Source organism: Trichoderma atroviride, chromosome 4 (genome assembly GCF_020647795.1).
Source record: "Trichoderma atroviride chromosome 4, complete sequence".
In the NCBI taxonomy this organism is placed as follows: domain Eukaryota; kingdom Fungi; phylum Ascomycota; class Sordariomycetes; order Hypocreales; family Hypocreaceae; genus Trichoderma; species Trichoderma atroviride.
In genome coordinates, this window is record NC_089403.1 from 2,839,937 (window position 1) to 2,863,026 (window position 23,090).

General features: G+C 48.8%; 9 protein-coding genes and 1 non-coding gene across 10 annotated transcripts; 7 read left to right on the top strand and 3 right to left on the bottom strand.

The window, feature by feature from the left end:
• The first annotated feature begins 42 nt into the window (after positions 1 to 42).
• On the top strand, positions 43 to 2,210 carry TrAtP1_008276 (uncharacterized protein). Its single transcript, XM_014086643.2, has 3 exons — positions 43 to 182; positions 245 to 286; positions 362 to 2,210. Exons 1-3 carry the CDS (start codon positions 124 to 126, stop codon positions 1,806 to 1,808), a joined length of 1,548 nt encoding a protein of 515 aa, XP_013942118.2. The 5' UTR covers positions 43 to 123; the 3' UTR covers positions 1,809 to 2,210.
• Positions 2,211 to 2,358: 148 nt separating this feature from the next.
• On the top strand, positions 2,359 to 2,702 carry TrAtP1_008277 (uncharacterized protein; the record flags this gene model as incomplete). The annotated part of the gene is made up of 2 exons (XM_066113850.1): positions 2,359 to 2,441; positions 2,510 to 2,702. 2 exons carry the CDS (start codon positions 2,359 to 2,361, stop codon positions 2,700 to 2,702), a joined length of 276 nt encoding a protein of 91 aa, XP_065969939.1.
• Positions 2,703 to 2,742: 40 nt separating this feature from the next.
• Positions 2,743 to 3,584, top strand: TrAtP1_008278 (uncharacterized protein; the record flags this gene model as incomplete). Its single annotated transcript, XM_014086644.2, has 3 exons — positions 2,743 to 2,793; positions 2,876 to 3,192; positions 3,257 to 3,584. The coding sequence occupies 3 exons, from the start codon at positions 2,743 to 2,745 to the stop codon at positions 3,537 to 3,539; spliced, it is 651 nt and encodes a 216-aa protein (XP_013942119.2). The 3' UTR covers positions 3,540 to 3,584.
• A 429-nt stretch (positions 3,585 to 4,013) lies between these two features.
• TrAtP1_008279 (uncharacterized protein) lies at positions 4,014 to 5,935 on the top strand (the record flags this gene model as incomplete). Its single annotated transcript, XM_066113851.1, has 2 exons — positions 4,014 to 4,096; positions 4,159 to 5,935. 2 exons carry the CDS (start codon positions 4,014 to 4,016, stop codon positions 5,750 to 5,752), a joined length of 1,677 nt encoding a protein of 558 aa, XP_065969940.1. The 3' UTR covers positions 5,753 to 5,935.
• Positions 5,936 to 7,077: 1,142 nt separating this feature from the next.
• Positions 7,078 to 9,601, top strand: TrAtP1_008280 (uncharacterized protein; the record flags this gene model as incomplete). Its single annotated transcript, XM_014086646.2, has 7 exons — positions 7,078 to 7,737; positions 7,813 to 7,976; positions 8,037 to 8,596; positions 8,651 to 8,820; positions 8,877 to 8,955; positions 9,014 to 9,160; positions 9,219 to 9,601. Exons 1-7 carry the CDS (start codon positions 7,570 to 7,572, stop codon positions 9,599 to 9,601), a joined length of 1,671 nt encoding a protein of 556 aa, XP_013942121.2. The 5' UTR covers positions 7,078 to 7,569.
• Positions 9,602 to 10,866: 1,265 nt separating this feature from the next.
• TrAtP1_008281 (uncharacterized protein) lies at positions 10,867 to 13,442 on the top strand (the record flags this gene model as incomplete). Its single annotated transcript, XM_014086647.2, has 3 exons — positions 10,867 to 12,653; positions 12,734 to 12,832; positions 12,884 to 13,442. The coding sequence occupies 3 exons, from the start codon at positions 10,867 to 10,869 to the stop codon at positions 13,440 to 13,442; spliced, it is 2,445 nt and encodes an 814-aa protein (XP_013942122.1).
• Positions 13,443 to 13,625: 183 nt separating this feature from the next.
• On the bottom strand, positions 13,626 to 18,859 carry TrAtP1_008282 (uncharacterized protein). Its single transcript, XM_014087308.2, has 15 exons — positions 18,595 to 18,859; positions 17,995 to 18,523; positions 17,690 to 17,916; positions 17,355 to 17,634; positions 17,058 to 17,291; positions 16,311 to 17,005; positions 16,088 to 16,250; positions 15,803 to 16,033; positions 15,550 to 15,748; positions 15,410 to 15,481; positions 15,312 to 15,362; positions 15,184 to 15,248; positions 14,502 to 15,120; positions 14,365 to 14,445; positions 13,626 to 14,308 (listed from the first exon to the last, which is right to left on the bottom strand). Exons 1-15 carry the CDS (start codon positions 18,757 to 18,759, stop codon positions 13,660 to 13,662), a joined length of 4,260 nt encoding a protein of 1,419 aa, XP_013942783.2. The 5' UTR covers positions 18,760 to 18,859; the 3' UTR covers positions 13,626 to 13,659.
• Positions 18,860 to 19,255: 396 nt separating this feature from the next.
• Positions 19,256 to 19,879, bottom strand: TrAtP1_008283 (uncharacterized protein; the record flags this gene model as incomplete). Its single annotated transcript, XM_014086648.2, has 1 exon — positions 19,256 to 19,879. One exon carries the CDS (start codon positions 19,877 to 19,879, stop codon positions 19,256 to 19,258), a length of 624 nt encoding a protein of 207 aa, XP_013942123.1.
• A 1,816-nt stretch (positions 19,880 to 21,695) lies between these two features.
• On the top strand, positions 21,696 to 21,797 carry TrAtP1_008284. Its single transcript has one exon. It is a non-coding gene; the product is annotated as a tRNA-Ala (tRNA).
• A 447-nt stretch (positions 21,798 to 22,244) lies between these two features.
• Positions 22,245 to 22,682, bottom strand: TrAtP1_008285 (uncharacterized protein; the record flags this gene model as incomplete). Its single annotated transcript, XM_014086649.2, has 1 exon — positions 22,245 to 22,682. The coding sequence occupies one exon, from the start codon at positions 22,680 to 22,682 to the stop codon at positions 22,245 to 22,247; it is 438 nt and encodes a 145-aa protein (XP_013942124.2).
• Positions 22,683 to 23,090: the final 408 nt, after the last annotated feature.

The window sequence follows — 23,090 nt, forward strand, 5'->3', positions numbered from 1 at the left end:
ATAAGCTCTCCATTATCCACCTGTATGTAACCTCAGCTTAGACAGCACTGAGCGAGAAGTCATCTCGTCATAATAACTGTATAGAAGCTCTATTTTACAGAAACTACAGGAAATTTACATGAAATGTCTAAGCCATACATGTTATGGGTTGGCGGCAAGGAAGTGGTGGGTACTGGTGAGCTGTATGTCGCTGCTAATCTCCAAGGCCACAACTCTCAAGACGAAGCTAAAGTCGTTTGCGTAGCATAGCTGTTGAAAATCCAGCAAAAACGGCAATATTTGCAGAGTAAGAGGGTCCCTCATCGGTCAAATATGAGATTTCCTCAAACACCTTCATTCGTGTTCTAATCTTTCTGGCTAGATGCCATTCTGCATCACCTCAAGATGTCGATGACACTGTACAGCTTGCTCATAAAGCCTTCAAATCGGGAATTTGGGCCAAAGCTCCTCGACACACGCGAGCTGATGTGTTGGATAAAGCAGCCGACCTTCTCGCTTCGAGGCTTTCTGTGCTAATCCCCCTGGAGGTGGAGCAGACGGGGAGGGCCATCAGAGAGATGCAAGCCCAAGTCCCATCTCTGGTTCGCTGGTTTCGATACTTTGCTGCCGTGCTTCGCACTGAAGAGCGTCCCGTCCTACCGACCATGGGCAAGCTGCATAACTGGATAGAGCGGGTTCCGCTCGGCGTCGTTGTTCAGATCACTCCGTTCAACCATCCTTTGCTCATCGCAGTCAAAAAACTTGCCCCTGCTCTGGCGGCTGGGAATAGTGTTGTGCTGAAGCCGAGCGAGCTCACGCCTCTCACGAGTCTGCTACTGGGGCCAATTTTGAAAGAAGCAGGGCTTCCAGACGGCGTTTTCAACGTTCTGCCCGGCCTTGGAGCTACAACAGGACGCGACCTTGTAAGTCACCCGCTTGTACGGAAAGTCGACATTACCGGCGGAACAGTTGCCGGAAGAGCAATCGGTTCAATTGTCGGCAGCAACCTGGCACGCTACAATGCAGAGCTAGGCGGAAAGGCGCCTTTGATCGTGTTCGAAAAAGCGAATCTTGAAGCTGCAGTCAATGGCGTCGCATTCGGGTCATTCATCGCGACTGGCCAGACTTGCGTGGCAGCCACTCGGATCATCATTCACAAGAGTATTCTCGCAACTGTAGAGGAGAAGCTTTCTCAAAAAGCTCAATCCATTGCACGACGTATGGGATCGCCTACAAACACAAACTCCTCCATGGGCCCTCTGATTTCATCTAAGCAGCTTGGAAATGTCGTTGGACTCGTTGACGATGCTGTTGCAAATGGCGCAAAGGTTGTCTGTGGTGGAAAGAGAATGGCTGGTATCTCTGATCTCGATGGCACGAATTTTGCCGAGGGCTACTTTTTCCCACCAACAATCTTGGCTTCCAGTCCAGAATGCGATATTACCAAGACGAGGATCTGGCGCGAGGAGGCATTTGGTCCAGTCATTCTGCTTGTTGGGTTTGAAAGCGAACAAGAAGCGCTGGAACTCGCCAACGACAGCGAGTTTGGCCTGGGAGCGGCCCTGTGGACCGATGATCTGAGCCAAGCTTTCAGGGTATCTGAGCAGATTGAGTCTGGCATTGTTTGGGTGAACACGCACCATCGGAATGACCCGAGCAGTCCATGGGGCGGAGCAACTACCGCAAGTGGCGTGGGAAGTGAAAATGGAGTCAAAGCATATCACGCGTATACGACGACGAAAAGTATCATTATCAATTATGCTGCCGGGGACGAGGCCGCAGCGGACGATTGGTTTAGAGAAGATGGGGCTCAGGTTCGCTACGGTTAAGCTACCATACTTGACTAAAATGGGAAATGTCTTCTACCAAAGCATAATGGCCCAAGCGAGAATACATAACGATAGGGCTGGCAACATAAATAGTATCTAAATTGTAGGCACATATTAGGAATATTGCCTAGTGCTTCCTGTTGCCTATTTGCGGAATTTCAGTGGTTCTGCGGAGTTAGTTGGGAGAAGCGGCCACTCCAGCGGCCGCTTATCTCCATCCATTTAGCGACTGCGGAGGATTCCGATATTGGTGGTAAGCAACGTAAGATACAGTTGGCACCTTGTAATTTCATGCCAAATGTACCAAATGCTATCAACACAGGAGCTCGATGTATTACACGCGTTGAGCGGAGCGGACAATAACTTCAATGTTGTTCGCGGAGGCGCCCAGCAGAGGTCTCCGGTGACAATGCAGTTTGGTAGAGAATATAAGTAGGAGGTGATTCCGACAGTTTATGGAAATAAAATAATAATATCAAGTCAACATTCAATTGATCTCTTTGCGACATTTCAGCCCTACATATAACATCAGTGCAGTGTAATATTCGACATGCCTTCATCCAACTTTTCACCAAGCTCGATTCCCGATCTGGCAGGGCGAGTGTATCTCGTTACCGGAGGCAACGCCGGCTGGTACGTCCACTTCCACTGCCGAACGCGATATTTGCCAGCCACCAATTAATACCTCTCAAAAACTTTAGTGGTTACGAAACCGTTATAGGCCTGGCAGCTCGCGGAGCCAAAGTTTATATGGGTGCGCGCAGCAAAGACAAGGCCAATGCCGCCATTAAAGAAATACAAGAAAAGCATCCGTCTGCCAACATCCATTTTCTCGACCTCGACTTGACCAAGTTCTCCAGCGTCGTCGCTGCCGCCAAAAAAGATTCGGGATGAAGAAACTACATTGCATGGACTCGTTAATAATGCCGGCATTATGGCTGTGCCTTACTCTGTAACAGCAGATGGTTATGAGATCCAATTGCAGGTACGTTATTTGGCAGAGCTAAGAAGCTGCCTCTATCATTCAACATTATATAAGAAATCATATAACTAAACGTATTCTTTAGACCAATTACTTATCACATTGGCTCTTAACCTATCACCTCCTCCCTCTTCTTCAATCTAGTGCTCGATCAAACCCTGAAGGAACTGTCCGATTGGTCAATGTGACATCGGATGGGCACGCGGCTTTTCCACCCTCAGACGGAATCCATTTCGAAGACATTGGCTTAGAGAAAGAAGGCGCTATGAAAAGATATGGTCAGAGCAAACTAGCAAACATCTTACACACAACGCAGCTGAACAAGAGATACGGCCCCGCTTCTAGTGAGGCTCAGAATGAGGCAGTTTGGTTTGCTGCCGTGCACCCTGGCCACATCAGCACGTGAGTCTTAAACCCTGACTTCTCATCAGCTTAATGAATTATCAGACTGTTAACAGCAAGTTAGAGATCTGACTACAAAAGCCACTGGGGCTGCGCCGGGGTTCGTGCTTCGTGCTACTGCACCAGTCTTGAAATGTCTCGGAGTTCTGGAGCCACAGGAAAAGGGAGCCTGGTCTTCACTCTTCTCCATTGCCAGTAGCGACTTCAAGAAGGCGAACTCGGGCGCTTATATTGTGCCATATGCGAAAATTGGAACGCCGAGCAAGCATGCACGGGATGAAAGCCTGGCAGAGAAGCTGTGGGAGTGGACTGAGGCAGAGCTTCGTGGCAAGGGCTTGCTGGAATAGTCGCAGGCGAAACATGGCGTAGATAGTCCCATCATAATATTCGACATAGACATCTGTATTTCAAATCTAAGTCGCTCCTTCTTTTATATATATAGCTGTCCATGTCTTGTTACGCACGACTAGGAGACCAAGTGGCTTACACTTACGTACAACTGGACCAAAAGCTAACACCAGAGCTGACTCGGCAAGCAACCGGCATACCCGGCTTCAGCCAATTAGAAGCCAGAGTTTCCGAGCGAACCAATCATCAACCAAGCCAGGAAGTCCGCATTTTTGCTCTGACGAAAAGGGGATCCGAGTCCGGGACGGCCCCACAGTAGATGAAAGTCGGATCTCTCGAGCAGCTTCTTGGTTACTTTCATCTGTCTATCTTCATGAATGCTAGACGTCTGTTCTATCATATAACCTGCATGTACTAATAGCAGCATTGACCAGATATCGCCCAAGATATCTGACTAGAGCACCAAGCCTCAAATGGAAAAGTCGCCCAAGTTCTCCAAAGTCCCTGCAGCGAAGACTGGGAATCGAAAAGTAAAGACTGGGTGTCAGACCTGCAAGTATGCATTTCCATGGACTTTGATGAGATTTGCATTTAGCTGTTGCTAATCCAAAACGGTAGAAAGCGTCGTGTGAAATGTGATGAGAAGAAGCCAGCGTGTCAGAGATGCACCTCTACTGGCCGCGTCTGTGATGGGTATGGGATATGGGGAGGAGGAAATGCGTATGGAAGCTCCAATAAGACTCCATCATTACCTCATTCGTCCCTGACCCATTACAAAAAGATGCCGGCCCCGCTGAGCATTGCATCCATGTCACAGAAGCATAGGATCGCGGGCCAACCCGCGAGCGTCGGCTTTGAGTACTTCCGCAGGTATACTTCTACCAAACTCCCCGGTCTGTTCGAATCTGGGTTCTGGGATTCTCTGGTACTCCAAGCAAGTGACCAAGAACCAGCTGTTCTGCATGCCGTGGCAGCGCTGGGAGCGGCGCACAAGAATGATGAACACATCTCGCTGGTCGAGTATAACAAAGCAATCCAGCATCTGCGACAGAGCCTCAACAGCTCCGACAGGGATACCATCCGCGTATGCCTCATCACTTGTCTACTATTTGTGTGTATTGAGTTGCTGAGGGGAGGCTTCAAGGCCGGATATACGCATCTCAGCACTGGCCTACGCATGCTTCACGAGATCCAGAGGCGCGACGGAATCACAGCTAATAACGAAGTCATTTTGCGGTCTCGCGCACAGTCTGTAGAAGAGACGCTCATCGAAGTGTTTTCACGGCTCAACTTACAAACTGCGCTTTTTGGTCACGTCTCTGCATATCTTCTTTACGTAGGCGACACTGATCAGGCGCCGCGGGTATACGACATACCGCCAATATTCTCATCCTTGACAGAAGCAAAGAAACATATAGATTCTCTCGTCAATGCATCGTATCTGCTAGCACAGCAGGCTACTCAACTGTTTCATGAGCAGCACCTCTTCCCCTTCCCAGAGACTCTGTACCAGAACCAAAATAATCTGCAGACGGCATTGACAAAGTTCCTCGTCACTTTGAACTCAAGCCGCAAAGACCTAACGAATTATCCAAATTGGCGCTCTGCATTCGGCATGCCAATGTTGACCCTTTATCACACAATGGCAAAAATCATGACGGCTACTGCCCTTCGCGGAGTCGACGAAATGATATTCGACAATCATCTGCAGGATTTCGAACTGCTTCTCAAACAAGCGTCTGGCCTGTGCGATCAGATGCTCGACGAGATGGCACAAGCTTTTCACAGAAAAGTCGCCATAATGCCCGGCCACAACACCTTTACCATTGACATGGGCTTCATACCTCCCCTCTACTACACGCTGGCCAAGTGCCGCCAGCCAAATCTGCGGAGGATGGTTCTCGAGTTACTTCAACGGGTTCCGCATCGTGAGGGCGCCTGGGATGGGCCGACGGTGATTCGCATGGGCAAGATTCTCCTCAAACTCGAGGAAGGCAGATTCTATGACGGATTTGACATCATACCGAGCTGCAGCTTATCAGATTCATCAATAGCGGATGTTTTGCCTGTTTTGCCAATCTCTCAGCGGTTCAACAATATCAATGTAGCGCTACCAGATACTGTGGATGGCAAGGCCACGTTGTTCTGCAGGCGGTACGAGGGATATGGACTCTGGGAAAGCAAAGTCGCGGAATTTGACGTGACACTATGAGATGCTGGGCCATGTCTCATGAACGCGTGTCTACCGCCTGGCTCTAGAGAAATTTATTTGATATCCACCGTAACAACGTATTGGCGGCTAGTATTTGAGGGTGTTTCAAGCATCTGTTGGCTGATCTTGACACATCTTATATTGAGGGTACAGCATAGAAAGAATCAATTTGATGATAGGAGCTTATCCACACGTATACACAATATATGTCCAATAGAGCATGACACCTGAATGCATATGCCGAAGATTTCGGTAACTAACCAACCAACATATTGCCGTTCGCTCTCCAGCATCTTCAGCTGCCCCGTTAAATCGTGTCGGTGGGGTCTCAAGTCTAACCTCTGCACCGAATTATATCACCGTGGCGGCGCACCAAGGTGAAGGGTTCGACGCTAAGCGCCACAGCTCTGATATCATAGGTTGACAGGCCATGATGGACTGCGTGTGAGAGCATTTCGTAAGTTTAGCAGGCTTTCTAGAATTGGAAATATGATTGTTCACACGTGGTTCAGAATCTTGCCCTCAGCCACTTGATTGAGTTTACGCTCTCCACGAGAGCCGTCGAGGCGGTTGTCTTTGCAAGTGCAGGAGAAATCTATGGTTTTGCCATGTGCAAGTGGCAGATTGAAATCTGACCAAAGCGAAGCCTCTCCATATAAGCCACTATCCGAGCATAGGAAGAGGTGGGTGCAATCTAAAATACAACGCAAAACGGATTCACGTAGTGCATAATCTGTAAAGCCATGGTCGTAATCTCGGCCACAAGTAGTCAAAGAGCATGCTTATCATTGCCAGTGACACCCTTGCATTTGGGGTCACGAGCAACAACAACCCCCAGGGCATATCCGACGGCGCGTAAAAAGGGAAAGTTAGCCGATGAGCGAAAGCCGCGGGTTATCGAACCATCGGCATTTATGCTGTCGCCTCCTCAACTGCTACTACAGCAGAGATGGCTTGCAAGTTGTGGCGGCACTGTACTGTGTAGTAGGCGAAGGCAAGTGCCATTTCCAGAATCCGGCTTTCTTCTGCCGGGGGTGACACTCTATACGCGTACGTGGGGGATCTTATTGATGGGGTGATTCTGAGACTGAAGTCATCTACATTCTACTCCCAGCCCACGTAAATGAGAGACAGCATAGACACATCAACGGACATCGACCGCTGCTTCTCCAACCCCACTGAAGAAGCTTTAAAATGCGGAGGAGGAGACTTATCGTGAAGCCATCTCCAAGCCCCCCGTTTATGCCCATGCTATCAACCTCGATGCTGAGCTAAAAGCCCCCCACGAACAGCCGCTGAGCTTCTCACCATCCCCAAACCTCTCCACAGTGTCTTGATAGCCATGTAAATCGGCATATTAGTGCTCATGATACCGCTGCCATCGGCAATTAGCGTGCCTCTTTTCGATAGCTGTCTTTATCTCGCCTGCTCTTCTTTATCACAAGAGCGGGCGTGGGGAACATCTTCTCATCATCCACTTCAGTTCCCCCACCTGTGTTTGAAGCAGAAGCAGTCATCTTTCGAAAGCGCGTGTACGACTATTAGGCGAGAAGGTATATTAAGAAGAGTTGGGCTACCATGCAGCATTGCTTGCATCCGAATGCAACCCTGAGATAGCCGCCTTGTCGACACCACGCTTCATTTGTCGCTAGCTTGCCATCCTCCTCTTCTCTGATTTCCTGGAACATCGGTCCAATTGGAAGAGCAATTGGACGCGACATCCGAACACCATCGGTTTTGGGTTTGGCAGTATTTCCTGCGATCTGATTGGAAATCTCAGACTTATTCCAGATCCGAGCAATTTGGCTCCCCACAAGATGGCCATGTTTCAAGATTCCAAAGAAAAGGATGAGAGGGATCTGCAAACCGTGTCGTCGTACCGCCCTGGAGCGACGACCGGTGTTTTGCAGGACTTTGCAGACCCCGACGTCCAGAATGAAGGCGAAACGACTCACAAGGGAGAATTTGGCACCAAGCGTGACCTGGTGAGTTGCTGAATATGTCTTTTTTTCCTTTACATTTAATCTGCAAAGGTGTCGACTAATAGTGCTTGTCACTAGAAACCTCGCCAAGTGTCCATGATAGCAGTTGCTGGTACGATTGGAACTGGTCTGTTCTTAGGATCTGGTGCTGCTCTAGTCAACGGTGGGCCTGTGGGCTTCTTTCTCGGCTACTCCATCGTTGGTTGTCTTGTAGGCATGATGATGTTTTGTCTGGGCGAAATGTATGTCTGAGAGTAGCCATGCTATCATCAATGCTTACTTTGCTAACAATGAGGGTGTAGGACAGTATACTCACCCAATATTGGTGGTTTCATCGAAATGGGCACCAAATACATCTCGCCCGAGGCAGGATTCGCCATGGGCATCAATTACATCTTGCAGACCGGCTTCGCTGTCCCGACAGAGATCACAGCAGCTGCCGTCATGATCAGCTATTGGGATCCCGTCACAAATCACGTAGCAGCGTACATTGCGTCCTTCCTTGTCCTCAGTATAGGCATCAACCTCCTTGGAGTCAAGTACTTTGGCGAAGTGGAATTCGTATTTGCTTGCATCAAAGTTTTGATGCTCGTTGCCCTCATACTGTTTGGCCTCATCGCCGACCTTGGCGGAGTCAATGGTGTATACACCGGTGGTCGCTACTGGAGGGACGAGCCTTTCAATGACACGTTTGCAAACTTGTCCCCAGCCTCATTTGCGGGCTTCCTCGGATTTTGGAAAGTCCTCACTCAAGCAGCCTTTGCGTTTGGCGGCATTGAGGGCATTAGTGTGCTGGCTGGTGAAGCGCATAATCCCAGGAAGACCATGCGAAGGGCTGTCAGAACAGTCTTCTATCGAATTGGTAAGTACAGAATTAAAATGATTTGCGAAATTGTCACTAATGGAATTATAACAGTCGGGTTGTATCTCCTCACCGTCTTGATCATCTCTCTTAATGTCAGCCAGCATTCGGCTGCGCTGCTCGATGCAGTCTCCAAAGGCGGCTCAACTGCAGCATCCTCGCCCTTTGTAGTCATCTGCCAGCAGACTGGCGTTAAAGTCCTCCCAAGCGTGATTAACGCTGTGGTAAGAAGCCAATGATTCTCATGTTTGGGGATGGCACATGCTGATTACGCACTCAGGTCATGACCTCGGCTTTGTCATCTTGCAACGAGAATATCTTTGCTGTAGCGAGAACGCTGTTTGCACTCTCTCGTCAAAGTAAGACGACTTCACATTTCTAGAATTATCATTTGCATGCTAACAACGCACAATCCAGACTATTTGCCCAGATGCTTCCTGAATGTAAGCCGCTTGGGCACACCATTTTGGGGTGTCTTGGTAGCCTTTTGCTTCGGGTTACTAGGCTTTCTCTCAGTATCCAATGGCTCTAACCAAGCTTTTATCTGGCTGTCAAATTTGTCAGGTAAGCTGTCAATGATTCCGCTCTACTCCTATGCTCGCTGACAATATTTGGATATTAGCTCTTAGTAGTTTAATTGCATGGATCAGTATCTGCGCTTGCTTCGTCCGATTCTACCGTGCTCTGAAAATCCAGGGCATCGACAGAGAGAACCTTGACCTCCGAGGGTGGTTCCAGCCATACATGGCATGGATTTGCATTGTTTCCTTTAGTGTTATCCTGTTTTTCAACGGTTTCCAGTCCTTCATCCACAAGTTTACAGTCTCAGATTTCTTTGCTTGCTACATCACGTTGCCGGTGGTTGCCCTATCCTTGCTTGGGTTTCGAATCTACTTGTGGCGGACTGGGAAGAGCTATGGTTTGACAAATCTTGATGAGATCAACCTTGGCAACGGACCAGCAAAGGCTCTGCGTGGCACTCGGTACGATCTGGGGGCGTCATAAAAGATAATTATGTTGGGAAAGTTGGAAATAATGAGATTACATTGTGAGGCTTTTAGGTATTACACGATTTTGATAATTGACGAATTTACTTTGAGAGTCTATAAAGACCTACTTTGCCCGCGATTACATGTTGACAACCAAGTATCGCCATCTCTTGCCCGTATTACCCCTGGCTTGCCCTAATAGGAAGATCCTAGACTGCATGCATGTACTGCAGACACTAAGACTGCGGGGTAAATATTGCAAAATTTCCAGTCAACAATGAGATCTTTGCGAGGGGAATATCATCTATTAATACCTCGAAGAATAAATCGGTCCAAAAGTCGGCGTTATCGTATCTGCTTCGGCATTCTTCGAGGCTTTACAACCATCGATGCTCTTACCAGAAGTGGCAGAATACTACACTTACACGGCATGTGACTTTGGCTCACAGAATTCTTGATCCTATAACCTTCCCCGCCTCTTCATTCAAATGCTCCGCAAGCCGAGTGTTACGACGCTTAACATGAATTGGGCAGTTCGTTATCGCCGGTGGAAACAACGGATAGCTTTGGAGGACAATGAGCTCCACCGTGTTGACCTCACACCACATGCAATATGTAGTGATACGTCACAGATATTCTGCAGTGCACAATATTAGCCGTTCCTGGATTTGGAGGCAGTCCAAGACCAAGGAGCGGCTATAGCTCCAGTTTCCCTTAGTCGAGCGCCGGTATTAGTCTCAAGTTGTGAATACTCCGAATGTCTCAGTAACAACACATAGATCCAGATCTACTACAAGATCTTTATTGCACCCCACCAATCGAAAAACCACCCAAATTCAATACTCTTCTGAAGGAGGGGCAAAACATCCAATTAATGCGCTGTGACGGTATGGCGCCGACTGGGGTTGCAACCATTTAGCCATTCCAGGGGTATGAGCCGGCATTTCGTTAATTGGTAATGCACTCCTTCCCCCTCTTGGTCCAAGACATGCTCATCACAATAACGGTAAATGTCTCACAGCATACAGTACATAGTATGCTAGTACGGAGCTTGCATTCCGGCATAGCCAGCCCTTCGAGTTGTTGGACGGGCGCTCTGCTGGCTTTTGCGATAAGGAGCGAGCGATGTAACATGAAGAATTAAAGACCATTAAGTTTGAGGGGTTGAAGCGGTCGGGAGAGACGATGGATTACATATGAACTCGAGATGGCACCTCTATGATATAGGATGTTCTTCATGCCTCCCTACCCGTCACCATTGTAATAAGGGCTTGTGATAACATGGCACCGAAAACCAAAGCCGTCAGAGCTGTAAGCTTGCTGTGTGGTCTTGGGGCCATTCCTCAAGCTCAAGCCGCCGTTTTTGATCCTTTGACCTACGTCGATCTGCTTGTTGGCAGCAGCAATGGCGGCAATGTCTTCCCAGGAGCTACCCTTCCGTTTGGCATGGCCAAGGCCGTTGCCGATACGAACAGTGGCAGCAATCAAGGCGGCTTCACGTTAGATGGCTCACCTGTTACTGGCTTCAGCGTAATGCACGACTCTGGCACTGGAGGCTCGCCGTCTCTTGGCAACTTCCCACTCTTCCCATACACGTCTTGCCCAGGCGGTGAAATTGACGGATGTTCTTTTCCCAAGAACGATCGTGTCAAGTTTGGCAGCTTCTCCAACGACAGCGTTGTTGCGAAGCCGGGATACTTTGGGATAACACTCAACAGCGGACCCAAAGTTGAGATGACCACATCACAACACGCGGCGTTGTTCAAGTTCACGTTCCCCAATGCGGCTGCCGGTGATAAGCCGCTTATTCTGCAAGATCTGTCAGATCTCTCAAACTCGCGCCAGGATAACGGCACAGTGAGCGTCGACGCAAAGACTGGCCGCATTACCGGCAATGCCGTCTTCGTCCCCAGCTTCGGCAGCGGGACCTACAAGCTATACTTTTGCACAGACTTCTCAGGTGCAGAGATTTCCGACAATGGCATCTTTGCAAACTCGCGTGCAAGTACCAGCGTCAAGGACCTCACCGTCTCTCGCTCCATCAATGGCTACCCGTTGCCAGGCGGCGCCTTTGTCCGCTTTGCCAGCGCTGAGAATCCGATATACGCTCGTACCGGCGTCAGCTTTATCAGCAGTGCCAAAGCATGTTCCAACGCAGAAAGCGAGATTACGCAGTGGGATCTTGACAAGTACGCCAATGAGGCCACCAGTATCTGGCGAGAGAAGCTCTCTCCCATCACCGTCAACACTACGGGTGTTAGTAACGACTTCATCACGTCATTCTACTCAGGAATCTACCGCACACTGGTCAATCCCCAGAATTACACTGGAGAGAACCCTTACTGGGACGACGGTGAACCGTATTACGACTCGTTCTATTGCATCTGGGACCTATTCCGGTCGCAGATGCCTTTCATGACTATTCTAGACCCTGCGAGTCTTACGGAGCAAATTCGCTCCCTGATATCCATTTACGAAAATGTCGGTTGGTTGCCCGACTGCCGTATGAGTCTCTGCTCGGGCTACACTCAGGGCGGCTCCAACGCGGATAATGTCCTTGCGGATGCCTATCTCAAGGGCCTCAAGGACGGTATCGACTGGCAAAAGGGATACGCGGCTGTCGTGAAAGACGCAGAAGTCGAGCCCTATGCATGGAGCGTCGAAGGACGCGGTGGTCTAGACAGCTGGAAGAGCCTCCACTACATTCCCGTCCAAGACTTTGACTACAAGGGCTTCGGAACCATGACACGCTCTATCAGTCGAACTCTTGAGTATAGCTACAACGATTTTTGCATTTCGCAGCTTGCCGGAGGTCTAGGCAAGAAGTCTGACCAAGAGAAATATATCGAATCCAGTGGCAATTGGAGAAATCTGTTCAAAGCTGATCAGACTTCGTTCAGAAATGGGACAGACACGGGTTACAAGGGATTCTTCCAGGCCAAGTTTTTGAACCAGACTTGGTTCAACCAGGATCCTTTGAAGTGCAGCAACTTGGATTCTACGAGCGTATGCTCGCTACAAAATTCTGGTGCCGAGACATTTGAGAGTAGTGTCTGGGAATATGGCTTGTGAGTTACTATTCTTTCTTTTCTGGCGACAGCCTCTATGCTTTTGCGGTTCTCTTTTGACTAACTCACTTTGCCTATAGTTTCGTGCCGCACGATCAGGCTAGTCTTCTTAACCTTTACGGAGGCTCCGACAATTTTGTTAGTCGCCTCTCTTACATGCACGATCAAGAGATTACATAGTAAGTCATATCAATGGAATCCCTTCCAAGACATTCTAACAAGTTTTTTAGTATCGGTAACGAGCCAAGCTTCCTCACTGTGTTCCAATACCATTACGCTGGCCGGCCTGCTTTGTCTGCTCAGCGAAGCCACTTCTACATTCCCAAATACTTTGCTCCTACTCCAGAAGGTCTACCAGGCAACGATGACAGCGGCGCCATGGGCAGCTTCGTCGCATTTTCCATGATGGGTCTGTTCCCCAACCCCGGCCAAGATGTCTACCTTATCACTCCACCTTACTTCGAGAGTGTCAGCATCAAGAGCCCTGTCACAGGAAAGACGGCGACTATTCGCAACGTCAACTTCGACCCTACCTATCAGAATGTGTTCATTCAGAAGGCCACTTTGAACGGCAAGCCTTACACTAAGAATTGGATCGATCACAGCTTCTTCCTCGAAGGAAAGGAGCTTGTCCTCACTCTAGGTAGTAAGGAGAGTGCGTGGGGTACGAGGGTGCAAGACCTCCCGCCGAGTTTGAGCCCGTATAATAGTAGCAGTGTCTCCCACACTTCTGCTCCAGCCAAGAGGTCCTACCAACCCCGATTCGATCGCGGGATGGGATTTCAGTGAGAAAGGTATATATAGCAAACTACAATATATAAATTTGTGCTCGTTTACTCTGTTTGAGGAGTGACTCCGCTCAAGAAAACATACATCAGGTTACTGTCTAATTGGATATAAAACCATTTAATAGGCATTCGCATTGAAGTGAAAGTTAGTATCGAGTGATATATTATGTTAAACACAAATTATGTCATATTCATTAAAGTCGGGTTGTAGTATATGCCTACTCTGTATCCGCAAATCGCATTATTTCCTCATACTCGCCAACCTTTACAATCCTTCCATCCTCGACCCAAGCCACTCTATCCTTTTCTGGCCTCATCCTGCCAGCAACGACGCTCAGCCGGTGAGCCACAATAACAGCTGTATATCCTTCTTGAATAAACTCACTCTCCAGCACGTCGTAAATGGCCGCTTCAGTAGTCGAATCAAGCGACGAAGTGGCCTCATCCAGCAGGAGTATCGGTTTCGGCGCATTATTTCCAATATAGTCTGGCACTGCTAAAGCATGTTTTCGAATGATAGCACGAGCCATAGCAAGTAGCTGTTGCTGCCCCACAGACAGCACAGGCAATGATGAAAATTCTGCATCGAGCACCTCTGCCGGCGTCCCATCTCTGCTGGAAAGCAGTGACCAAATGCCAACTTTCTGCAAGGCCGTCTGCAGTACCTCATCGGCAACAGTGGAATCGGGATCCAAGTTGAAGCGTAACGTAGCTTGAGGTATTAAAAACGCCTCTTGGGAAATGGTTATGAAGCACCGTTTGCGGATAATCGACCTGGGAGTGCGAAGCAAGTCTTGCCCATCCACCTTGATGATTCCGGTGCAATCAATCAAGTGTAGCAAAGCAGCAAGAATAGTGCTTTTTCCACTAGAACTGTCTGTCAGCCAATTGATGATGCGTTATAGGTGCTTCTATCTGCTTACCTGCCAGTTCGACCACAAATGACGAGTTTCTGGCCCTCGTGGATATCGAGATTGACTTTGCGTAAAATTTGATGATCCGAGCTATTCAAATTAGTCTTTCACTCTCTTGAAATGCAACAGGATTCGTCCAAACCCACCTATAACCGGCGTCAAGATCTGCTATATAAGCCTCTCCCTTAGTCGGCCACCCGGCATACGTCACAAGGTCTTCCTCAGGCAAGTCTTCTCGAGGGGTATGCAATTCCACGTTTCTCAGTCGTGCAATCGCACCCAGAGATACCTCCAGAGACGCCCAGAACTCTACCAGTCGTACCAACGTCGTATTAGCAACCATGATGAGATTGAGAGCGGCACCAATATCTCCACCAGTGGTCGTCCCTCTCCATTTCACGGCGAGCGCAATTAAACCAATGGCAATTCCGCTAACAATCAAGTTGAGCACTAAACTCAGCCATCGCTGGACGCACATGAGAGCATAGCGCGGCTGAAGTGCCCAGTCAAGAGCTTCGAAGCTCTTCTTTTCAGCCGCAGAAGACCAGTCGAAAGCCCGTATGGTGACAACGCCTTCTACTGTCTCCAAGAACCATTGGTAGAGCGTCGCCTGGTTCTCAAGTTCCAAGACCCGCAGTTGGCGGGATGTCCTGAGGTATATCCTCTGTACGAAATAGACAGCAACGATGCAAGCAGGGAGAGAAAGGGCCAGTCCTCTCTGGACAGCCATAATCAGGGCCAGTTGGCTTGCCATCTTGAACGATTCTACAATGAGACAAGATGTCAATACTGACCAAGTGTCTAGGATAGAGTTATGAGATTACTTACGAACAAAGATGGACATCAGAGCTGAAGGCAGCTGCCTATCCACATAGGAAATATCTTGGCTGAATCTGCGACCAGGTTAGACTTTGCCAACCGACATCAACGCCAATGATAGAAGGATCACGCATTACCTATTGATTGTGACACCAATATCTGTCGTAGAAAAGAACAGCAGCGGGGCACTTAGAGAGTCAGCAATTGTACTATCGACTTGCCTGATTCACCTTACTCAAAAATGGTTCCAAGAAGAGATTTGTGCAGCACTTCTCCAGATCTCGTTGCTATCAAAAACAATGTGGACCTACACGGCATACGTTGTTAGACCTTTGGTGAGATAATTCGTCCCGGTATGTGCCCTTGAAGACTTACAACATCATTCCATTAGTTGAGACCCATGCAGTAACAGCTAACAAGACATAGCCGATCATGTAATACGTTGAGTCACTTGGAGAGCCTTCTGTCCAGGATTTGACCCAATACTGCGGATAGGTAATGGAGAAGGAATAGATTATTGTAAGTCCAAGCAACAGGGCCACGTTCCTAAATCCAGCAGATTTCAGATAGTAGGCTAGTTATTCGATCAGCTCATCTTCTTCATCGCATGTATGTGGTCAAAGCTCACAGTAAAGGGAGAAGTCGCCAGTTTTCCGATAGAGGTCATCTTCTGCGTCAGGACTCGGCCGTGGTACCAATTTGGCAGCATTTGAAGCCGTCTCTGGCCTTTTGGCTGTCTGTGAAAATGTAAATTTGGACAAGTTGGACAGGGTATTCCTCAGCTCATCCCACGAGCCCCGAGATATAATGCGGCCCTTTTCGAGAACCAATATTTCGTCTGCAACGTGAAAATGTTGCGCTATTGGGGTATTTAGTCCAAAAGCTGTGTGAAGTTGAGGATGTTGGGGCTTACCTGAATTTGTAACCAAAAATACTGTTGTGTTCCTCTTCTTGAACCAGCCGTTTGGCCCAAGCAGATTTTCAACGACTGCATTCTCCGTATTGCCGTCCAATGCACTAAACGGGTCATCTAGTAACACGATATCGTGAAGATTATATACTAAGCGCGCCAATGCCTAATCCATATTTTGTCAATTATCGTTTCCGTTCAGCGCAGACACATGCTGGTATCTTACTAGTCTCTGCCTTTGTCCGCCGGATAGATTGACACCACGACTGCCAACAATGGTGTTGTCGCCATCTGGGAAAGTGCTAAGATCATGGTCAAGGCAGCAAGCATGAACGGCAGCCTCATATCTCTCCTCATCAATAGCCGTAGAAAAACCACATATAATTTGCTTAACTCTGCCTGTGGACAGCCATGCTTGCTGGTCGCAGAAGCCAATCGAGGCAGATGTAATTGTTATCTTGCCCTCGGAGGGGACAATTTCACCTAATATTGCCTTGGCAAGAATCGACTTGCCGCTACCGACGGCACCGGAGCAGGCGGTTGTAGAACCTCGGCGAAGTATCAGCTTGATATCCTGCAAAAGAAACTCGTTTGCTGACGGCGAATCTATCGTTACTCCATCAATATCAACGGCAGCTTCTGTCGCGCCTGTTCTAGGCATATCCGACAGCCGAGAATTGACTAGGCGCGTATCTATTCGAGATGGCTCAAGTAGGTAAGCTTGTATTCTCTCAAAATTGGCAGAAGTGGCAAACGCCTTGGGCACAATCGTCATAATCATGTTTGCAGGCTCTGTTACGAGCGCCAAAATGGCAACAGTTGTGAAAGCGGTGCTAACGTCCATCTGGGAACCCTGGAAGCGAGCCACAAGAGCAAATACCACCAGAGTAAGAGCAGGAGCAAAAATCCCAAGCGCATTGGCTATTTCAGAGTCAGTATGTTACCAAAACGAAGGAACTTGGCCGGATCTTACCGCTTGCATTATATACAGCGTTCATATAGCGAACGTTGTTGGCACTTTTGATCTCATCTTGCCTGAGACGGTCGACATATTTCATCATGGCGTCTGATACGCCCAGTGCCTTGACGCTCTTCATGGACATGAGAATTGAGCTCAAGGCTGATATCCGCCGCTGAGTGGCTGTACTCCAACCCTTTTGTCTAGATCGGATATTCTGCGCCACATAACGGCTGATCTGAGAACAAACTACGGTCAAGACAGTTAGGGCACCATGGCAACGAATACATGAGCAAATTCAGGTCAACTTACAGATGATTATGATGAATGGAAGCGGAGCAAGCCATTTGATTTCTCGGACCAGAAGGCTCACGCCGATTACAAGCTCAAAGAACTTTGCCCAGGCTTCATGGAGCATTTTTCCTGCTTCTGCCGCGCCATCAACATCTGTGCTCATAATCGTTATTACTTTGCCTGTATCGGAGACGTTTGATCCAATGGTCAGTGTTTTGTTGTAGATTAATGTCGTAAGGCATCCACGCATCATAAGCTCAAGCTTATTAAGGCGATGATAATACATTGAGGCAGAAAACTAGAAAAGAGTGATTAATTAATTATTTGCATTTTCAGTGCTAGTTTATACTCACAGTCTGGCCCAAGTAGACGACGACAGCGGCGACTATTAGCCAATATCCTACATTGTCGCTGTCTCCGTTTGTGTATCCCTGGACAAAGCGAACGGCCTGCTCGATTAAAATTGGCTGACTAGATCTTAACATCAGAAGACTCAAACGCGGGAGTATCGCTGATAAGAATGGCACTGAGAGGCACTGCAACAAGACTTTCGGTAGCGTCAAGATTGTCTCGGGTTTTGCTATTGCCCCGGGTCAGAACTGAAATAACAATCTGGATATCCATGCTCCATGAGTCTCCACTGAGAATGTTGGCATACCTCTACGATCCCAAGATTGGAGGATACCACGACGCAGATTCTCAGCTTCCATCTTCTTCTCCAGGGCAGGGAGATGGCTGCCGCGCAGTATGCTTCTATTACCACGGCTCAATAACCCATTTAGCCACCAGAATAGAAGAGAGCTCAACAATCCGGCCGTTTCCTCGGGAGAATGTTGGCGATATTTTGATTTCAAGATGGATGTCTTTTCTTGACTCTCAAGAGTCAGTATCGCGAGCCGAAGCGCGAGCCCGGGGGCTATGCTGCCTTTGGAGGCTTTCTGATCATCAAAGAGGCCATTGTACGTCAACGCGAAAACGTCCCAAGTAGACATTAGCAGCAAGTAGAACACGATTAAGCTTGAAGGGCGGATGGACCGCTTGTGCTCAGCAATCGCCAACCAGACCAAGCCGGCTGATGCAGCCAAAGATGCGCCACACGACTCGATTCGCAGCCATTCCTTGTTTCTGTCTGTCAAATCGTATACCAAATCATTGAGCAGCAACAAGGGAAGAGCTGAGGCTACGAGCTATTAATTGCAATCAGAGTCCGTCGCGATATAAGACTTGGAGGAACGCGTCGCGTAGAGAGAATGCATACGGGTTTAATAACACCGAGCCAATTCGGCTCTACCTTGACCGGCTCATAACGCAGGACCCATAATCGGCGGATGCCAAAAGCAACAAACACAAGTGAAGTTCCCAAAGTAAGCGAATGAAAGAATTGAAGGTTGATGGTAAGCTCCATTCTTTTTACTCCGTCCATCAGCACGCGCTCTCTAATTGAGCATCGCACTGATTGTCTCGTTGAAAATTGCGAGGATAAGCTGTTCAAAGAGATGTTTTGGGTCCGCTTATGTAGGTATACGATAATTCACTTTTACCATAGAGGGCAGGCGCACGTCATTTTCGACATTGCGTGCTGGACAAGCCAAAGGATCAAGTACCTATCAATACGAGCCAGCGTTATCTGTTACTAAATGCTCGTTTATGCACAGCCTAAACCCGGTTAATGCTATCGTTTGTTACTGTCGTCCCGTAGCATACTGGGGTTAATCCTATTGACATCTGCTCGCTTCGTATAGATGTCTATTAATAGAAATAGAATTACACCGAGAAAGAGAGAGAAAAAAATAGAAAAATGAGCAAAGCTCTCTCTATTGACAAGGTCTATACGATATATGTATAAAATTTAAATGCTATTAATACAAGCTTCAACAAGTGAAATGAGACGCTAACCACACAACGCTGAATAGCAGCCTTTAATCGTAAGTCAGTCCAAAGGCCGTCTTTGCTCTGTCAAAGTACGCAAGCCGAGCGTCTGTAACGGTCGTGCCAACACACGACGAAAGGTAGTTTTTGAATCCATCATCAGGATTCGCCTGCAAGGCTGCCTTGACGGACGCATCGCAATGCGTAGAGTAGAACCAGGCACCACTGGCAAAGTTGAATTCGTCGGGCTGAACCAAGGACAGGATGTGGTTCAGATCAGCGTCGCTCAGCCCATCAATGGTGGTGAACTGCGAAACCTGGCTCTTGACGCTGTCGATGCTCTGGGCGTAGAGCAGGTTGAAGTTGGCCATCTGCATGTTGGCGGTGCCTTGGCCAGGACGGCCGGGCGAGACGTTGTGCTTGAATTTGAAGTCGGCGGACTCAAAGGCCATGGTGGCGATGATGGCAGCCATCTCGGCCACGTTGTAGATTTTGTAGTCGGACATGCTCTTGGCAATGAAGGGGGCCGCCTGCTCAGCAGTGCGGCATTCGGTGGTGTCGGCGCAGTTTTCGGCGTTGGGAGCAATTGCCTTGATGATGGGGACAGCGGGAATCTGGGCCGCCGCGATGGTGGCGAGGCTCAGGACGAGCGAGGCTGCGGTTGAGAAATGCATCGTGGATGGGTATCAATATGTCTGTGATGACGGAGAGTTTGTAATGCAGCGATGAGCTGTACGAGTATTTCGTTTGTAGGTGTAGATGGATATAGATGGACGAGAAAGACGGCAACAAAGGACGCCAGGCCCTTATGAACTGTTCAACGTTGGAAACGAGTTGAAAATAGAACAGCCAGATTGAGCAGAACAAAAGCTTGAATAGTAAATGAATGTAACTAGAGCGCGATCCAGCGCAAGAAAAGGAACGACTTTGTTTTTGAGCGTGGGTAATGAACGATGCCCTGCATTCACTCTCGCCACCAGGGACAGACCAAGTCCCTTTTGTACGGCTCCCTCGTTCTGCCACCACGCACAGGATCGTGAATCATGTCATGCCTCTCCAAGGGGTCCCACGAGCTAGAATCCCGCCTCCACGAGATTCCCAGCCTTGATTGGACGGCGCCATACGGAGTGGTGCCCCCAAGCTTCGTTTGTCCCCCTGGCGAACTACCGCAAAGCTCTATTCACACGATCAGCGCTCAAATAGCCTTGAGAAACCGCGGCTAAAGATTGGCTCCCTTTGCGCTGGCGCAGGGCACCGAAAAGGGAGGGCAGGGATACGACGTCGGCCATCCAATCGCTGCGCTTCACAGGCCAAGCACTAGGAAGAGGGGACGTTTCATGAAACAGAAAGAGCTGAGCTGTGAAACCGCTAGGAGGCGACGCCAAGGAGGGAAAAGCGTGCAGAGCCTTGCCTGAAGCACGATCTTTCAGATGAAGCCCAGCATTCTGGCGCGGGGGCCAGCTTCAAGCGTGGAATGGACATTGACACACTTTGAGCACTGCAGTCTTGGCAGTCGTCCTTTGTAAGATTTGCTCAATGCTGTATTGTTCACATGAAAGGCGCGATATTACATACGCGCACGTTGGCCCTACGCGAGAGTAGGCGTCTTGGCCTCCTTGCGCTGTATCACTTCGCCACCCAATATTGTATCTCTTCAAGCAGCATTCCGCCATGGTGTGCGTCGTGTAACCTGTGCGCGCCGTTGGGGAGCGTGCAATAACGGCTGTTGTTAAAAATAGGTAACATTGATCGGAACTACATGCATGTATGTGAGCACGGCTCATCCTCTTCCAGCCATGTCGCAATGAAAGGTTCGTGTCACAAAGGTCCCATGGTAATGGGTTAAAGCGCTGCCGATTTGACAATGAAAATGCTTGCAGTTTTGCGCAGCTGAAGAATGAGTCTCGACAAAGCCGTATTTTCTTTGTCGTTTAAATGATGATCGGCGTGGCTGGAGCGCGTCTTTTGCCGATACAATATTCCACCCACTTCGCGTAAAGGGGTAGTGTGTGATATCAGAACAGCTGAAAGATACACAGAGACGGCCATCTTTGCCTCGGGCATACAATGTTAATCCATAGCCGTCATATTTGAAAATACCCTCATAGTCATACGTGGATATACATCCACAATCGTGACCAGGGCATGCATAACCATGATAATAAGGATGATTCCTTGACACATCCAGGGTAGCCTGCCAGGCCAAGAACGCGACATCGTAAGTGTCAAAAGATGGGCACACGCCTAGCTTGCAGTTACATGGACGAGACAGCTTTGATACGTCATAGTACATGTTCTCGCTAATCTACGGCCTTTACCAAAGCTGACAACTCCCTACGCAGAGAGCCCATACCTGTTGCGCAAAGCTCAGCCAGCCCTTTGACGTTGTTATTATCCGGAGTAGAATAGGCCATATTCAAATCATCACCGACAACGATCCTTACCATCTTAGGCGATCTCACCGTCTGAACTCGGCATCGCAAGGCGAATGGGCGGATGGTTTAGTGGTATAATTTTCCCTTAGCATAGCGCAACTTCCAAGTTGCCGCACCCGCCTGGGAAAGGTCCGGGGTTCGATTCCCCGTTCGTCCATACGTGTGATGCGGGCCACAGGCTCGCAATCTCTCTTTTTAGTATTTATTCTCTTGCTTTTTTTAGACCTCGGCCGACTTCTACTTCGACAACCTTGTTGATGTTGTCCATCACATCATCTATAAACAAACACTCACCATTGAATCATTCACCACTCCTATAGTCTCATGATTGTTTTTTTTTGAGTTTACATGAAATATGCCGCCACCATAATATTGAGCTGAATCGTCAAATCTATACAAAATTGTCATAAGAGAAGGGTGAGTCCGTTTTCGAGCCCCTACCAAGCCCCCAATACCCATCCATCATGATATACAAATACTGCTGTTGTACACAATCCACCACCTTTTTTCTCATAATAAATACATATAACCATCACTCCCATTCCACCCATGGCATGTGGTCCTTGACCATCATCACAAGAGCCCAAACCCTCCGGCCGCGAAATCATACATAGCACACATACCTCTTCACCTCCCCCTCTTCTGATCCAGCATATCCTGAATATCGCCCTTGCCCTTGCCACCCTTCGCCCCAGCACCCCCCCTCGGGCGCAAAGTTGGAAGAAACCTCCATCTCCACGGCGCCCTGCTTGCGCAGCTCCTCCAGCCGCCTCTTCTTCTGCAGGTCCGCAACGCGCCACTGCTTAAAGTACTTGACCCAGGCGGCCGAGCAGTCGCGCTCAAACTCGGCAGACTGCTTGGGGCACGCCTTGGCAGCCTTGGAGGCGTCCTTGTTCGCATCGAGGATGTTGTTCGCGTCTAGGCACAGGAAGTAGGCGTCCCGGGCGGCCCAGCAGAGGGCGCGCTCCTCGCGGGTCGGGATGGCGGTGCCGGTGCGGATGGCATCCTGGCGGGTATCTCCGGAGAATGGCCACCAGCCCATTTTGTGTATGTGCGTGTGTAGATGTAGGTTATGTGTGTAGTAGTTGTTGTGCAGGTAATTGGTTGATGTTCTTTGGCGAAAGAACAAAGAACCTCCAGTGAAAGTCTTTATACTGAGACAATTGCTTCTGGCACGTTTCTTGCTTTGTAATGAGGGGTAGTATTGCCCTCGAAACCTGGCGATATGACCAAGACAAAGACCTCAATAAGCCAATTGAGTACTGCAAAAGAAGAATGATTTGCCCGCCGTCTCGAATTGAGATTCTCTCAGCCCCGTAGATGTAGTGACTGCAGACTAAGCGTCGTCCCAAGCTGCCATGAGCTACCAAAGCCGCAAACTAGTGAGCCGCCATCCGGTAAATGACGATGAGAAAAGCCCGGCAGAATCCTGCGGGCGGTCAGGCGCAAA